The 18,026-nt window shown below is 42.4% G+C and overlaps 1 protein-coding gene across 2 annotated transcripts in view; it reads right to left on the bottom strand.

Annotated features, from left to right (window-relative positions):
- Window positions 1-7,658: 7,658 nt before the first annotated feature.
- The window catches only part of usp6nl (USP6 N-terminal like), a 77,397-nt gene continuing 67,029 nt past the window's right edge, over window positions 7,659-18,026 (bottom strand). For both annotated transcript variants that reach the window (XM_073480923.1, XM_073480925.1), the window contains exons 8-15: window positions 17,827-17,936; window positions 17,158-17,206; window positions 16,634-16,754; window positions 15,729-15,823; window positions 15,325-15,390; window positions 14,669-14,768; window positions 14,427-14,579; window positions 7,659-10,553 (exon numbers count right to left, since the gene is read on the bottom strand). In XM_073480923.1, the coding sequence (XP_073337024.1) occupies window positions 8,947-10,553; window positions 14,427-14,579; window positions 14,669-14,768; window positions 15,325-15,390; window positions 15,729-15,823; window positions 16,634-16,754; window positions 17,158-17,206; window positions 17,827-17,936 (2,301 nt within the window). In that variant the 3' untranslated portion in view covers window positions 7,659-8,946. The remainder of the gene's footprint in view (window positions 10,554-14,426; window positions 14,580-14,668; window positions 14,769-15,324; window positions 15,391-15,728; window positions 15,824-16,633; window positions 16,755-17,157; window positions 17,207-17,826; window positions 17,937-18,026) is intronic.

The raw sequence follows: 18,026 nt of genomic DNA, 5'->3' as shown, positions 1-18,026 counted from the left end.
TAGAAAGCAATCATATAACACATACTGAGAAATTAGTAAGTGCTATCAGAGGTGGGTAATAACGATTTACATTTACTTAAGTAACTTTTTGGATAACTTGTACTTTTAAGAGCATAATTATGAATACAATAATGCAGTATATATAGAACTGTAGGCTAACTGTAACGGATTGCCTTTACATTCTGCATCACATTCTCTGTGTTTGCAGGTGCATGTACAGTGAATTTGGTCAATATCACTGTGTCACTGTGCAGTCACTTTTCGGCAGGCCCTGCCGAAAAGTGACTGCACCCTGTAACTCTGGATATCAAGGAGTGATATTGACCAAATTCACTGTACATGCACCGGGTTTCCTCTGCTATTAATGCTGAAAAGACAGAGAATGTAACCCCTCCCAATCCAGAGTTACAGGGTGCAGTCACTTTTCGGCAGGCCCTGCCGAAAAGTGACTGCACCCTGTAACTCTGGATTGCAAGGAGTGATATTGACCAAATTCACTGTACATGCACCTGGTTTCCTCTACTATTAATGCTGAAAAGACAGAGAATGTAACCCCTCCCAATCCAGAGTTACCAGGTGCAGTCACTTTTCGGCAGGCCCTGCTGAAAAGTGACTGCACCCTGTAAGTCCTTATTGCAAGGAGTGATATTGACCAAATTCACTGTACATGCACCTGGTTTCCTCTACTATTAATGCTGAAAAGACAGAGAATGTAACCCCTCCCAATCCAGAGTTACCAGGTGCAGTCACTTTTCGGCAGGCCCTGCCGAAAAGTGACTGCACCCTGTAACTCTGGATTGCAAGGAGTGATATTGACCAAATTCACTGTACATGCACCTGGTTTCCTCTACTATTAATGCTGAAAAGACAGAGAATGTAACCCCTCCCAATCCAGAGTTATAGGGTGCAGTCACTTTTCGGCAGGGCCTGCCGAAAAGTGACTGCACCCTGTAACTGTGTTATATGATTGCTATCTAATGTGACGTGGAAACACTCCTGCATTCTTTTCTGCATTGATTTCCTAATCCTCGTTATAAAATCACTGAAACAGGGATATTGAATTATGACTTTATTTATAGATCAAAGCGGTGTAAAATCACATTGCAACAACAACAACAACAACAACAACCACAACAAAAGTGGCAAGGTAAAGCATCTACCCTCATCAATTGATGACAACTAGCCTACATTATGGAAACATCAGGTTACTTTTTTTATCTGCGCCGTTCTTTTTCCGTAGCCTCTTCACTTGGGCTACAGGACTGCACAGTAAAAAAAACAAACATTTCTCTCGGTGCTGCGTCTGCCAGCTGACCCGTAGTAGACCTACGCCCACTTCCTCTGAACTGATGCGCGTTCCCGTCGGGGGCAGCAGTTTTTCGGCAAGCCGTCTCTTCTCGGCACTACACCGGTTTTCTAGCCGACTTACTGCCGACAGGTGATCCGAGCTAAGTACCTGCTGCTTGTGCTTACATGTGTACAGTCTTGCATCAGTTTTAAAGGATGTTTTAGTTGTTGTAATGCAGCATTTTTGATGCAGACTGCCTCCAAATCCAAAGAACAGTATTTATTGTAAGATATCAGCGTGCTGTCTATAACGGCTTTCCATCTTCTCCTGCCAGTTGGTGGATGATATTGGTTTGGTTTTGGTTAGTAAGTTGGCTTCAAGATGCTCCTGACTGCATCTTTGGCTTTTATTTACGTGTTTTGTTTTGGATTGTAGTTCAGTTAGTTATTTGTCATGTAGCACAGAAGCTCATTGTAGGGTAGTGAAAGCCCGCTGTCTGTCATTCTCATACTTACTGGATTTTAGTGCTCTTGTGGTGGTACTGGCTGTAAATTGCCTACAGGCCAGCCCAACCTACATAAACATATGAACAAAAAACATGTAAAAACCAGGGGAATGCCCAATGTCCACTACTAGGACAATAAACCCATAAATGGGGTTTCACCTCCTTTGGATGTAATAAAAAAAAAGCCTCTTCTACAGGCCCCAGGGAAATAAAAAAGTAAACCGAAGGTGTAAACGGGCCTGGGTTTTAAAGGGTTCCCAAAAAAAAGTTTCCTCACTAAAGATGTGGGCAGCAGATTCAGTATGAGGGTGATAAGCCCCCGGTGTGCCATTTCCCACCTCTTTTAAGCCTTTCAGACAGGGTGTCATCACACCCCGATTGGCTGGGAGGGAAATACCCCAAGCTGCTTCCACTCCTCAAATCAGGAGTCAGTCCCCCCACCTGTGCACAGGTGCTCTGAATCCCCTGTGATTAGTCATGAGGGAAAATCAGCCCAAACAAAGAAAAATAGCAAGTCAAACAATTGTACTGCTACAAGGATATCATTATCTTTTATTGATATTCTTTTTTAATGAAAAATAAGTATTAAAGGGTCAGTGACAATTAAGGGTTTGCATTGTGAGCAATTCAAAATGTTATAAAAAATTGTTTTAAAAGCTTGCATCAGGTTTGTTAAAATGTATATTTTGTTATGTTTTATATGTTGGTTTCATGTAATTTGAAATAGCATTTGAACTATTTTTTACGAAAGGTAAGACTGATTGCCCCTGAAAATGTCAAGTGGTGTAACCACAACAAAAGGAGAAATATTAAATATTTCTTTCCACCTAGTGTATGCAAACTTACTGTTTTCGTAAGTACACTTGTGTACTTATGAAAACAGTTACTTAATTTTAAAATATCACATGAAAATAGATTTTATTAGGATTATTTTAAATTAAAACTGTATGCGTTTTTGTAATATAGAGCAGGACAAATGCTGAAAACACTTTGTGTTTCCTAAATAATAATTTGACAAATTATGTATAAACTGTTAAAAAATATGTCAATACATTGCAATAGAGGATTACATCTTATTCCACATGAATTTTCCTGTATATTATAATATTGCACCAATTGACACAAACCAGTTACACCACCTGACTATGTTGCTTCTACAGTCAAAGGCCATTGTTTGTTGAAGAAACTGGCACTAAAAATCAAGCATGACAGTGAACAAGGTCAATTGAACTTTTTTAAAATTATTTTCAATGAAGAAAAAACTGGTCTCATGGCAGAATTCGTGTTTTTCTGTTTTAAGGCAACGTAGTCGGACAAAAGGGAGTCAACTGTCTCTCCTGGTCTCAGGGCAGAAGTTGTTTTGTAGGATTTTCCTCATGGCTGTTTAGTCTCATCTGGTCCCAGGGCAGAGACCATTGTTTCCCACAATTTTGTCTGAGGGCAGGTGAATCTCTCCTGGTCTCAGGGCAGAAGTTGTCTGAGGGCAGGTGAATCTCTCCTGGTCTCAGGACAGAAGTCATATTTTTCTGTTTTAAGCCAACGTAGTTGGAAAAAAGGGAGTCAACCATCTCCTCTGGTCTCAGGGCAGAAGTTGTCTGAGGGCAGGTGAATCTCTCCTGGTCTCAGGGCAGAAGTCATATTTTTCTGTTCTCAGGGCAACGTAGTTGGACAAAAGGGAGTCAACTGTCTCCTCTGGTCTCAGGGCAGAAGTTGTTTTGTAGGATTTTCCTCATGGCTGTTTAGTCTCATCTGGTCCCAGGGCAGAGACCATTGTTTCCCACAGTTTTATCTGAGGGCAGGTGAATCCCTCCTGGTCCCAGGGCAGAGACCATTGTTTCCCACAATTTTGTCTGAGGGCAGATGAATCTCTCCTGGTCTCAGGGCAGAAGTCGTATTTTTCTGTTTTAAGGCAATGTAGTTGGACAAAAGGGAGTCAACTGTCTCCTCTGGTCTCAGGGCAGAAGTTGTTTTGTAGGATTTCCCTCATGGCTGTTTAGTCTCATCTGGTCCCAGGGCAGAGACCATTGTTTCCCACAATTTTGTCTGAGGGCAGGTGAATCTCTCCTGGTCTCAGGGCAGAAGTCGTATTTTTCTGGTCTCAGGGCAGAAGTTGTCTGAGGGCAGGTGAATCTCTCCTGGTCTCAGGGTAGAAGTCGTATTTTTCTGTTTTAAGGCAACGTAGTTGGACACAAGGGAGTCAACTGTCTCTTCTGGTCTCAGGGCAGAAGTTGTTTTGTAGGATTTTCCTCATGGCTGTTTAGTCTCATCTGGTCCCAGGGCAGAGACCATTGTTTCCCACAGTTTTGTCTGAGGGCAGATGAATCTCTCCTGGTCTCAGGGCAGAAATTGTCTGAGGACTGTTGAATCTCTCCTGGTCTCAGGGCAGAAGTCATATTTTTCTGTTTTAAGGGCAACGTAGTTGGAAAAAAGGGAGTCAACCATCTCCTCTGGTCTCAGGGCAGAAGTTGTCTGAGGGCAGGTGAATCTCTCCTGGTCTCAGGGCAGAAGTCGTATTTTTCTGTTCTCAGGGCAACGTAGTTGGAAAAAAGGGAGTCAACTGTCTCCTCTGGTCTCAGGGCAGAAGGTGTTTCGTAGGATTTTCCTCATGGCTGTTTAGTCTCATCTGGTCCCAGGGCAGAGACCATTGTTTCCCACAATTTTGTCTGAGGGCAGATGAATCTCTCCTGGTCTCAGGCCAGAAGTCGTATTTTTCTGTTTTAAGGCAACGTAGTTGGACAAAAGGGAGTCAACTGTCTCCTCTGGTCTCAAGGCAGAAGTTGTCTGAGGGCAGGTGAATCTTTCCTGGTCTCAGGGCAGAAGTTGTTTTGTAGGATTTCCCTCATGGCTGTTTAGTTTCATCTGGTCCCAGGGCAGAGACCATTGTTTCCCACAATTTTGTCTGAGGGCAGGTGAATCTCTCCTGGTCTCAGGGCAGAAGTCGTATTTTTCTGGTCTCAGGGCAGAAGTTGTCTGAGGGCAGGTGAATCTCTCCTGGTCTCAGGGCAGAAGTCGTGTTTTTCTGTTTTAAGGCAACGTAGCTGGACAAAAGGGAGTCAACTGTCTCTCCTGGTCTCAGGGCAGAAATTGTCTGAGGACTGTTGAATCTCTCCTGGTCTCAGGGCAGAAGTCGTATTTTTCTGGTCTCAGGGCAGAAGTTGTCTGAGGGCAGGTGAATCTCTCCTGGTCTCAGGGTAGAAGTCGTATTTTTCTGGTCTCAGGGCAGAAGTTGTCTGAGGGCAGGTGAATCTCTCCTGGTCTCAGGGCAGAAGTCGTATTTTTCTGTTCTCAGGGCAACGTAGTTGGACAAAAGGGAGTCAACTGTCTCTTCTGGTCTCAGGGCAGAAGTTGTTTTGTAGGATTTTCCTCATGGCTGTTTAGTCTCATCTGGTCCCAGGGCAGAGACCATTGTTTCCCACAATTTTGTCTGAGGGCAGGTGAATCTCTCCTGGTCTCAGGGCAGAAGTCGTGTTTTTCTGTTCTCAGGGCAACGTAGTTGGAAAAAAGGGAGTCAACTGTCTCCTCTGGTCTCAGGGCAGAAGTTGTCTGAGGGCAGGTGAATCCCTCCTGGTCTCAGGGCAGAAATTGTCTGAGGACTGTTGAATCTCTCCTGGTCTCAGGGCAGAAGTCATATTTTTCTGTTCTCAGGGCAACGTAGTTGGAAAAAAGGGAGTCAACTGTCTCCTCTGGTCTCAGGGCAGAAGTTGTCTGAGGGCAGGTGAATCCCTCCTGGTCTCAGGGCAGAAGTTGTATTTTTCTGTTTTAAGGCAACGTAGTTGGACAAAAGGGAGTCAACTGTCTCCTCTGGTCTCAGGGCAGAAGTTGTTTTGTAGGATTTTCCTCATGGCTGTTTAGTTTCATCTGGTCCCAGGGCAGAGACCATTGTTTCCCACAATTTTGTCTGAGGGCAGGTGAATCTCTCCTGGTCTCAGGGCAGAAGTCGTATTTTTCTGTTTTAAGGCAACGTAGTTGGACAATTCTCATATTATTGGAGTTTTAAGTCTTTTTAAAGCTGCTGTTCATGTTCAACATTGTCAGTGTTCACCCACTTAATTCTGCTACATTATGAAATTACATATATTGCACTATATATTGCTTAAAATTGTAAGTGAATGGAAAACAAATATATATTAAAGCTAAACATTTAAAAAATATCAAAGCCATGCAAAATAATGATTTTATCCTAACCTTCCAGAGCTTTGATAATAAAGTTGTGGATAAATCACCACTTCAGAAATATAACACTTAACACTTGAAAATAGTTCCACATAGCAAGTTAGTTCATATTACATCTTTAATCAGCATCATAAACTACTGATATTTGACAAAATCGGCCTCTAACCAAAAGGAATGTAATAAAAGTCAGATGGTGTAACCGGTTACACCATTTGACATTTCAATTTAAATTCAAATTTATCAGGCATTATGATGGACACCTATGTAAGCACATGGCCTTGGTGTGAAGATTTCAAACACATTTTTTAAAATAACAACTTATTTTTACAATTATTATGAATGATAAATGTTTTCCTGGGGTCATACCATTTGACATGTAACCCTAAGCACACCTGACCATACCCTAAAAATGTCAAATTATCAAGATTTCAAAGAGAGTTACTAACCTCGTCATGCAGCAGTTGGGCTAATCAGGGGTCCTTCTCTGTGATATAATTTCCTGTCACATGGTCTTCTTGCACAAATTAACAAAATGGCTCCTTGAATGTTGGTTACACCACCTTGACACTTTAGGAAGTTGACTTGACAGACACAGTTCCCCAAATGAATTATAATATTCAGAACAATGGTGTTCCATTTATTTTATTCATTATTAAACAACACAAATGTAAGATTATGCTAAACTAGTTGATAGGGTGTTTTATTGAGAATTTCACCTTTTTTGAACAAGTTAAACTATTTGGTACGAAGTTTTTATGGTTACACCTCATTGACATTTTTGCCATTTTCCCCTGAATATTCTCTGAAAATTGATTAAATCCAGAAATTTTAGATAAGGTCTTCAAAAAGAGAATGTATGCGAGTAATTTGTACGTTTATTTTCAAATTTTAACCTTTTTAAATTCAACTGAACCATAAGAACACAAAAAAAATTGCGTCACGTCATTGACCCTAATATCTTCCTTGGCATATGACCCATAGATTCACAATATTTATAAGATATATATTTTTTAATGACAAATCAGCCTTTTGATTCAATAGCTTAGATGTCATGCGACCTATTGACTCTAACTCAATGCCGATACGTCTTATTTACTGGTTGATTGATACACACCTCTTTTCCCCCCCTATTTTTGTGCATCTCATATTTTATATTAATGTTTTTAATGAAAAAATCCACATTTCTTTCAATAGCTTCCATGTCATGTAACCCACTGACTCTAAATCCATGTGGAAATATATGATTATACATACCTCTTTGTATTGGATTTTGGTGCACCTTATATTTTTCATTAATACATAATCTGTTATTTTGGCTAATCGATTAATTGACTAATCATTGCAGCTATATACAAAAAAATTACTACATCAATTTTAAGATCATATAAATTCAGTTAGAATTATGTGTTACGTGTTTCTACATTTCATTGTGAAGTGCTGGAACTTAATTAACAGGAATATCTAATAAATGTATCACCCAGGATTCTACAAAAGCACTTAATTGCCTCCTTTTAAAAATAAAACCTTACCTCCTAGCTTATGTCCTGCAACATTATTTCAAAGCTTCACTGCACCACTGGGGGGCAGAGTTTCATTATTAGTGGGGATAAAAGCAAGCAGCAGCAGAAAAAAACCCCTGTGGAAATCACTTTAATGTGCATGCATATGATAAATCAAAGAGAGAGCCGGAGATTCATTTTCACCCCACCTCATTTTATTAAGCAAAGTATCAGAATGGTCTGCAATTAGTCCGTTTAACAAAAAAAACAAAGATAACTTAGGGAATGTAATGAACAGTACGGCAATACTGTTGGAGAGTAACTGTGTCAAAACCAGAGTATGAGGAATAATTAAAACGATAATAGGGAATGTGACTGATTTAAATGTTGAAATGTGTGACTCACACATCTGTGACATGTAGTGTGTGCAAATGTGTGTGTGTGCCAGACGACTCTGTATGCCAGTGGAAGTGCCAGCAGCTGAACAGTAGTTGATATGACAGTGTTGAGAATAATAAGACATAATGATGTAAAGCAAACTTGTTCTGAAACTAGTTCACATCCATCTCTGGCTGCATGTGCTCAAGATGTGGTAACAACAGTACAGCAATTAAAAAAACATGTTACCAATGGTTACAAGCCATCAAACATAAAAATATATATATTATTAGCCCTCACAAATTAGCTCTATGTCTTGAGTCTCTAATCAGGGTTGGATTTTAATTACTACACTGGCCTCAAATACTTGTAAATACCCAATGTACTGTACTTCACGTGTGAAAGAAATGAATTGTACTTCACGTGTGAAAGAAATGAATTGCACATCAGTTAATCTGGAATAAAAATTATCACTGTAACTGAAAAGTGAAAACTAGAAAATAAACAACAAACTCTGCTCTTTCTACAGTGGAGGCGCTTCAAAATTGAAATCAAAACTCACAGTGATCCGTTCATCACTGCTCTCTAATTCTATCATTGGACATAATATTATTTCGTCTGTTTGAAAAATAACATTCACAAGCATATAGAGTAAATTCATCTCTAATGTAAATATCTGCAAGTAACATATAAAAAAATAAAGATGGAAAATAAGCCAGAGTTTTGCTCTCTCAGGAGAACGCTCTCCTGCTAATGATAACAACTCAGCATATTAACAAAAACATCCACTGTACATATCAGACTCTAAAAGATATATACTGTCACCTCTCGTTAATGATTTACATCCAAAAATAAAATTAAATCTTCAGTCAGTTTTTTTTTTCTCTTTTAAAGTGATCAGTAAAAACGTCAGAGGCTGGTGTGTCCTGCAACGTTGCGATGCAGCGTGACAGTCAGAAGGTCAGTACTTCACACATAAAGAACAACAGAGCAGAAACAAAACCCGGTACCTAACAAAGCTAGGACTACTGCTCGTCTTTACCACAGTGTTGGTGACTACACCTCAGTTTTTTACAGTGTCTCGCCATTTCTTTATTGTCCGATCACAGCAGCATGGACTCCTGCATGGCAAACGCCTCCTGTGCGTGCCTGTAGTGTGGTCCTCCAAACAGCTGGGGGAGCTGTTGCCTCATGACAGGCTGCTGCTCCTGGAACTGTGTCCTGTAGTGATGCAGGCTGTCTGGGTTGGCTGGAAAAGTGAACTCCTGAACCGGAGACATTTGGGCTCGCTGGAAGCTGGGCGAGCGGGGCATCCCACCAGGGGATTGAGGGGGCAGGTCCTCGTCCGCCCATGGGATCACGTCTACAGGCCGCCGAGCCCCGCCTTCTGGAGGGTAGTGTGGGTTCGCCTCGGCTCTCCGATGGCCCTCGAACCTGTAGTCCACCGGAGCGTAGACCTGTGCGGTGGAGGTGAGCTGTTGCAGGTAGATGGGGGTGGAGCTCCCCTGGGATTCCAGCTGCAGGGAGTGCTCCGGGGGATGCCTGGCGTTACGGGGGTTGTGGGTGGAGCTAGGTGGCGGCTGCCTGCGGTAGGTGGTGTAGGAGTTGTTCATGAGAGCCTTCTCTGGGGAGAGGCTGTTGGGCTGCCGCTGGGTGGTGGCGTAAGCACGTTCCCCGTAAGCCACACTGGAGGGTGGGGTAAATCTGGCGGGCGGAGCGTAGAGTCTGTCCTCTCCTCGGTGGTCCAGGCTCACACTGTAGGCAGGATGGAAGATGGGGACCTCTGTTGTAGCTCTGCCCGGGGAATGCTGCTGAGGAGGGGTGTGGTACTGGCTCTGGCTGCCAGGGTAGCCAGCCTGGACTCCTGCTGGACTGTTGTGGGAAAATGGAGGAGGAAGAGGATGTTTGGCCATCCTTGGCCCTGATGCGACGGACACGACGCTCCCAGCCAGACTTGGTCCATGGCTGGGGCTGCCCTGATGGAGGGACGATATACTGAAAGGTGTATCACTGCGAGGGGTCCTCATTCTGGACGGAGGTCTGTCAAGCTCCAGGATCTCGAATTCCTGCTCTGGCACCCCCGGAACATTGTCGTACTGGGAGGCGTTGGAGCCTCGGTCGGATCCTGGGACGAAGCCCTTGGAGCGAGGCCGTCTGTGGGTCAGAGCACCGTCTTCTGGACTGGAAGGGGCGGGCGATGCACCTCGGCTCAGCCTGACTTCCCGGGCTGCCGCCGCTTTTGCTGCTTCCAACTTTGTCTCGGAGGGTTTGAACCAGCGGGGAGTGATCTCCTTGTGAGAGCTGGAGGCTGCGTTGGAGTTGTGGTTGGCGGTGGCGTGGCTCTGAGGCTTCCTTCTATCCACCATGATGTGTTGTGGTGTAGGGTTGGGGGCTGAGGTTGGTGTTGTCCCTCTCTCAGGCGTAGTTGAGGCTGACTGCCTTCGCTGCTCGTTGGGGATCTCCCCTGATCCTCTGGAGCGAACATCCCTCCTTTCAGCCTTGTGGTGGCGGATATGTTTCTCCAGTGAATCCCGGCGTGACCGGCTAGGGGGGCGACTGTCCCGCTGACGGTCTGGTACAGGACTCGGGCCCCTGGGAGGCTCGGCTGGCTCGGCATGACTCTGACCGTTGGCCACGTGATTCACCGCTGCTGCCGCCAGCTCAGGAGGAAGCTGCCCGAGAGGCTTCTTGGGAAACTCGTCCTCTTTACCTGCAAGATGAAAACAGCAGAGAAAACATTAGAACACCATCAGGAAACAAAAGTGAACGGTGATGGTTTAACACACTGTGTGGCGCTGAATCACATCGGATGAGGAGTCACAACAGGGACATGGATTCATGCAACACCACTGCCATAGAGAGGTCAAAATAAAGGAGAATTACATTGATGACGACACATAATCACATCTCCACAGGCAAAGAGCAAAGGACAGAAATAAAAACATCAGAAATAATGTTTGATATTAATTCTCAGCTCGCTCCAGGGGCTCAATTAGGAAGTGACACTCTATTGAGTTGTCTCTGAAATTATGAGTTTAACTCAATTTCATTAAACTGTACTTAGCTGCAGCAGTAGCCCCAGACTTGAAAGGTCATACAGAAATAATTCTTGATTAATGAACCTTGTTAAATGCACTGAGACTTGTACGGACAGGCATTAAAGCCACAGAAATATTTCTTCTTCTGAGACTACTCAGCTTGTACAAAAGTTCTACAACCAGAACATGTTACAAATCATGACATTAATACTAAAAACGTACTGCTGTATGTCAAAAAGAACCAAAAAGTACGGTTCACAGGAACATATACAGTGTGCAGACAGTGATGGTGACGCTGGGTGTTGTTGGGGACTGTAAGGGAAAGTGTTATCACCCCAGTCAGGAGACAGCAGCTGAAGGAAGAGGAAGTGCTGTGGGACTGATCCAGGAAGTGAACTTAGTGGCACTGATCCACAAACTAAAGCGTCCATGACGCCATGATCATCATGACGTCCATGATGTCGAAGTTTATCCACTGACCTTTTTTCTCCTGTACATATGGGTTAAATCAAGAAGGCAGACTAACCTAGTCTACTTCTTCTCCCTCATAGTCAGTTTATATGAAAAAGTAAACTTTTTATGGTGTACGTATCTCAAAATCTGTCACAAAAATGTTGTGTTTTTTTTAAACTGGGAGAGCAGTGTTGCGAAGTGCTCTTTTCTGGCACCAAATTAATAGTTGTATGTCTTATTTACTGGAGACTCTCCTGTACTGTGCAGGTAAGTAAACTAGTCACAGTGTTTATTTTACTAATTGAATTTAATGACTTACAAAAAATACTTTTCTTAAGTATAATACAAATAGGAAAATGAATTCCCATACTTCTATATTTATTTTAATCTCAAGGTGTACGTACATATGATTATTGTTTGAGCCTGACGCACTTTATTTTTGGCCTCCATCTTCCTCACTTCATAACTAAACTCTTCCAACATATTGGTTGCCACTGGCAGATATCAGTATTGTTTTTATTCAGCACAGCTGGAAAGAGGAAGTGATTTCAGTGTAGTGAGGTAGTGTTTAACACCATCAGGGGTGCAGTCTGTAAAACAAAGTTACCTGCCTGACGTTGCCTCAAGGAGCTGTATTAACACCATGGTAGTATAAACACTGTTGTGGACGTTTTGGGATTTTACGGATCATAAAATCACATAAAAATGTATGAAATTCTTATTGGGATGTTTGAACAAGCCATGATAAGTATAAGAGATAAGAAAAGACTCCTTCCAAACAGTCATCCGTTTGTTTCTACACAGTCTGCAGCAACTTTTTGTCCTGAACAGAAAAAAATGTTACTTTATTGATACTAAATCTCATCAGCTATTGGTAGCCTTCAAAGTCAATACCCCATATTGGTCTAAACTCAGTATGTGCAGGGGTTAGTGCTGTAAAAAAATGAAACTAGACACTGACTCACCAAGTAAAGACATAAGACAGAAAGAGATTCATCCAGCTGCTGTTTGCACAGAGTAAATTATACTGCGGTGGTGGTGAAGAAAAAAGGAGACTGTCTCTTATCTCAGTCTAAATCTGGTAAAGTTCAGAACTATAAAACCACCGTCTTTTCTCACAGTTCGGCCCAGTGAGACACAAAAATACTGATTAAAAAATATCCCTCCATGCATACCAGCAAGTGTGGCAGCAGACGGTTGTTAAAACAGAAGTTTGACAAAAGCCCCCAGTGTTGGAAAAAGTGGCTCATTATCTTGTCAGCGGGCAGGAAAACGAACAGACTGCTACTGTTACAGTTGTGTGGGATCCTGAAGAAAGGAAAGTTCTGGTTCCTTCTGCAGCGACAGTATTAAAGGCAAAAGTCTTACAAAAAGTCGTAGAGGACAGACTACTGACTAAACACAGGAGGAAGACAACAGATAAGAACCTGAAAAGGACTGCAGAGGAACAAGTAGATCCAGTTGGTAAACTTAGAAATTAAAGTATTTTTCCGTGTCTTTATAAATAAATATCTGTACTTAAAAGTCTACAATGAGCTGCAAGTTGTGCCGTAACAAAAATGAAGTTAATTTAGGACGGTAAACACATTTCATAATCATAACAAGCTGCAGATTAAATTGTCAGCTGCTAATTAGAAACTGTGATAGTTTGCTATCAAAAAGACTTTCATCAGAAAAACTAAATAAGGTCCCAGTGTAAAACAGTATGATGCAGTGCCTTTAGTCGCCCACCAGAGGGCACATTATGTCACCTGAAAGATTGCAACCACTCTGGAATCAAAACATGAGAGTAAAAGGTAAAAAAAACTGAAGAAACAAAGACAAGAGGAGAGCAGGACTCCACTGAGCTCTGAAGCAGTGCATCTGAACTGAGTTACACATATTAATGTGGGGGATAAAAAACAGCTGGAAGACTAGTTTGTGGAGGAGAAACCGGAGTGCTGTTGGACAGACAGGAGACAGACAGGACGGACGGATTGACTGAAGGGACAGATGGACAGAGACATGAAGGACCAGTCAGGATAGCCCACCGATTACTGTTGTAGGAGGGAATGTGGCCCCCACTCACGGCCACACTTTTGTTGTTGTTGGCTAACATCGTTTGAAAGAAGAGGGAGAGAAGGCAGATTAATGAGGAGACAGATTAGAAACACAGATTACTACTACTGCTAATACAGCTACAAGCTAAAGGACAGCAGGAAGCCACAGTTCACCAGGGGAAACCATAATACCTGTAGGGCCATTTATTCCACTGTTGACACAGTTTCTGGCTGGTAATCGACTGATTTAATGTCTTTTTGAGGGACCGTGTCAGTATGGATTACAGCTGTTGATCTGTTTGTGGAGCTATTTTACAAATACTTTGCACATATTATTATTTAAAAAACAAGACAGTGTTGCTCTGCACTGCTCTTTGAGTTGACGAAACTTCAGAAAGTGGGAAAAAAATGCCCATCACAGTTTAATGAATCCTACTTTTAATTGCTCTCTTTTGTCTGACCCAGGGAGGCAAATAACAATTAATGTCATTGTCGATTAATCTATAAATTTAGTCTATAAATTGTCAGAAAATGGTGAAAAATGTCGACCATTGTTTCCCAAAGCCCAACATGACGTCCTCAAATGTCTGGTTTTGTCCACCAGTCAAAGACATTCAGTTTACTTTACTAAAGGTGTAAGAAACCGAGAAAATATTCACATGTAAGAAACTGGAATCAAATGATTTTGACTTTTTTTCTTCTCTAAAAAAATTACTCAAAGTGATTAATGGACCATCAAAATAGTTGGTGATTAACAGAGCATGTGAGCGGAGTGGAGTGGTGAGAATTTCTCCTCCTCCTTTTTCCTCTGACTAATTAGGGACACTGAAAACCCAACAATTTGGGTACTTGTTGTCATAACTATCAGGTCTGAAACTTTGGATCAGATTTGCGACTAACTGTAAATAAGAACAGCAGAATCTTGGTTCATAGATGTCTCTCTGTGGCTCTGTTGTAGTCGTGTCACCACAGGACCAAATATCAGTCAAAAATGTCCCTTTTCTGTATGACAGTAGTTGTAATGTGTCCATGTGTGTCACGCTGTAGCAGTACCTGGTGCGGGCAGTTCCAGCTTCGCCCTCCTGAGCTCCGTCATGGACACCTGTAGCTGCTCGATCACAACGTCGTCCTCGAAGTAGAAATCTTTGGACAGTGTCGCCTGCAGAAACTCCACCAGCTCCTCCATGGACAACTTCATCAGGTGCTCTGTGGACGACAAACACATAAATAAGCCCTTTTCAGTGTTTGAGAGCCCGACACCAGCAGTTAGCGCTGTGTGGAGTAAACAGCCTTACTCTTGTGCAGTTTGAGGATGGTGTAGGACATGGAGGGCAGCAATCGTTCACCCTCCAAGATGTAGATGTCCCAGATCCTGAGGGTGAGGGTGAAGGGAGTCTGGACACAAATGGAACAAAAGGTCAGAAGATCACCTCATTGTTTTCCCTGCAGCTTCTCGTAGACAGATATATGGCTTTGGCTCACAGTGGCCCTGAAGGATAAGGCTGGCTATATTTTCTTATTGTCAACAAATCCAATGAAAAGAGCAAAATCAACATGTGCTGGTCACAGAAGACATGAATCTCAAAAAATGGCTCACAAATATACAGACTTACAGTGAGGCATTGATGTTTTTAACTAACAATCTTTTTTATCATCGATTCATCACTGATTTTGGGTCTTTTTTGGAGATTGATGAACAACACAGAATATCACCACACTTCTCTTTTAAAACTCTGATGGAAGTTTTTTCTTCATGATTGCAGCTAGACATGCCTTTTTATTTTCCAAACAACTGACATGGGAACATTATGCCAGGATGGTAGTATGTGGAGGAATCACTTGACACTAAACATTAAATGGAGGCTTACACAAAGAAATCTTTCCATCACCTTTAAGAAAGAGATCCTACAGCAGCAGTTTTATGAGGCAAACTTGCTGCTCAAATACTCACTCTGTCCAGGAAGCACTGGAAGAACCACTTCATGGTGTAGAGGCTGGTAAACACCTCTTGGCTGTCCTACAGCGGCACAAACAAACCCAACAGAAAACCTATTCAGTGCTCTGAGCAGGAAGTTACGGTTGAAAAAGCCTTGAGGGGTGATAAAATTTATAAAATGTTCCCTACTCAAAAGAGCCCAAAAAAGGAGTGTCTGGTTCATTTGATCACACCAGAATTCAGCCATTAAGATCAATGTCATAGGATTCATAACTGATCACTTAACAACAATTTAACGAATAATTAACTTGTGACCTCAAGATAATACAAATATAAATGCACTCTCCACCATCCTCTTCTTCTGTATCGTTCAGGACTTGTTGCATTATTAACTGCGACAGTCATGTTTTGCGTCTCACCAGGTGCTGCTTCAGTTTGGGAATCATCTTCTTCAGGATTCGGTCGTGGTGCTCCTGGAAACGCATCAGCTTCGGGAAGCCGGGGACAAAAAACCCTACAGGTGAGGACAGAGGGACGGTCAGGTCAACGGGGCTGACGCAGACGTCTCTTACTCTTTTGTCCTGCAGTTATGTGCAATATTCAGTCATTAATGTTAACATTTCCCAGTTGTATTGGTTGTCTGTATTTCTGGCTCCCAGGGCCGCTAACATACGTCGGTATGATTAATCTATAAGACTTATCCCCGAGTACCCTGATCTTATTCTAATGGAGGTTTAGGGTCAGTTGCTACAGACTCATGAGCTCATTGCTGCAGAATGCCCGCTGGCTCATTTGTCCTCCTCATTGAAGCCTTTTTGTTGATATGCTTCATATGACCAACATTCACAGGATGCAGCTGTGTTGTGTTTTGGTTGCAGTTTGTCTCTGTCGCAGTGGTTTTGTCCACTTTGTTTGGAAGCATTTCAGCAGCCACATTTTCAGTATCGTTTTTATACCAGTATGTGTGTAGGGCTTTACAGCAAAAACTCTCACAATCTCTTTTTACTTGGCTTGTAGTCACATTTTAATTTCTACTTACACAGTCTTATATTTATATTTCCTAAATAGAGTATATAACCAGCAGTGAAACTGTCGTCGTCTCTCTCCCTCTTTTTCCTTTTCTCTCTACTTGTAAGACCAAATTGGCTCATATAAACCCACAAGGTTCATTAGTAGCTGTTCTGGAGTTTTAAATTATCTCCAAAGAAACTTAAACATGCACTTTCCTACATTTCAACCTGCTGAAGAAGACTGAGGGATGTCCTACTAGAAGAGCTCAACACAACCAAACTCTTTAGAGCAGAGTAGCGAGTAGATGTGTTACCATGCATGGAGTGCTTCTGCCCAGACAGTAGCTTGACCAGCGCCCAGAAGGCGTCCTCTTCATTCATGTAGATGAGCAGCAGAGCTGTGATCTGACTCATGCCCTGGCAGTAGCCCACCTCCTGCAAACACACACAGTCGGGGTGATGATGATGACTTCATTCCTTACTGCCCGCGTGTCCATGAGCCCGATTTTCTTCTTGAACGATGCCAATTCTCGAATGTAGCGTAGGATTTACTACGTCGATTATGTTCAAACTAATCAGAACTTGATTTTATTTTTTAATAATGGGCACAGCTGATCTGTATCATAGGACTTCATGTGATAAATTATTATGTCTGTGTTCTGTTTTACTGGGAAACATGAAACCCAAAGTAACAGAGTAGAAGTCCTGTACTTCAGCAAACATAGAGCTGCTCCAGCTCTGCATAAAAAGGCTCACAGACAGATGCTTCAGCCCACAAAGAGAGTGAAAAGCAAAGTAACCTTCACACTTTCCTGCAGACTGAGTGCGAGTGACTCACCGTGTTGTACATGGAGTAGGCTGTGAGGACGTGGAAGAGAGCCTGCTGCCTGAGAACACAAACACAAAACCACAATTACCACAAAATGCTGCAAATAACACCGAGTTTGGACCCGGGAGCATCATTCATAGTTTTGGTTCTGTATCCTAACAGCTTGAGCTTCCAGTTACATTATCTCTAATCTCTGGGGTAAAATAAAGGAACGTGACGTACAGTATCCTCTTCACGAAAATGAAAGGCTAAAGGGTCGATTTCTTAATATCAGACCAGTAGTGTAATAAAGCTTAGTTCCTGTATCGTATATGAGAGCAGCGGCTCTTGGCTTTAAGTTTAGAGGCTTTTGTCAAATTTACGTAACCAAGCAGAAGTCCAGACAGAGAAAGGGGACATGAGTCCTCTCACTTCCATACTGGGAACTCTTTGAGGCTTCAGATTGTAGGAATCAGTTAGTGGCCTGACGATTATTTAACTTTCTCTGTGTTTAATCCAACCACGAAGACATCTTGTTAAACTCTGACTAATGCAGCTCCTGTGGTGTTTTATTGCTCTTTTTGTTGACTCTTCAGTCATGTTGAGATCTGATCCACAGGAAGTGATGCATATATTTTCTCTATAATAAAAAAATACAAACAACTGTATCATTGCATGAATTTAATTGGAGATACGTACTTGACATCGTAGCGGTGCATGAACATGATGTGGTCCCTGTAGGTGCGGTTCACATCCAAGTCAATCTGACGGATGTCCGGGGAGACTCCTCTGGCTCGGGCCTTTAATTTCTGTCATCAACAAGAAAACAAAGAATAAGAACAGATCAGTGACCGAGGAGGATTCAGACACTCTTAAAAGTCCCACATTGTGTTTTATCA

This window comes from Pagrus major, chromosome 14, assembly GCF_040436345.1.
Source record: "Pagrus major chromosome 14, Pma_NU_1.0".
Lineage (NCBI taxonomy): Eukaryota > Metazoa > Chordata > Actinopteri > Spariformes > Sparidae > Pagrus > Pagrus major.
The sequence above is the reverse complement of the archived record's forward strand: the minus strand, read 5'-3'. Positions and strand labels throughout refer to the sequence as shown.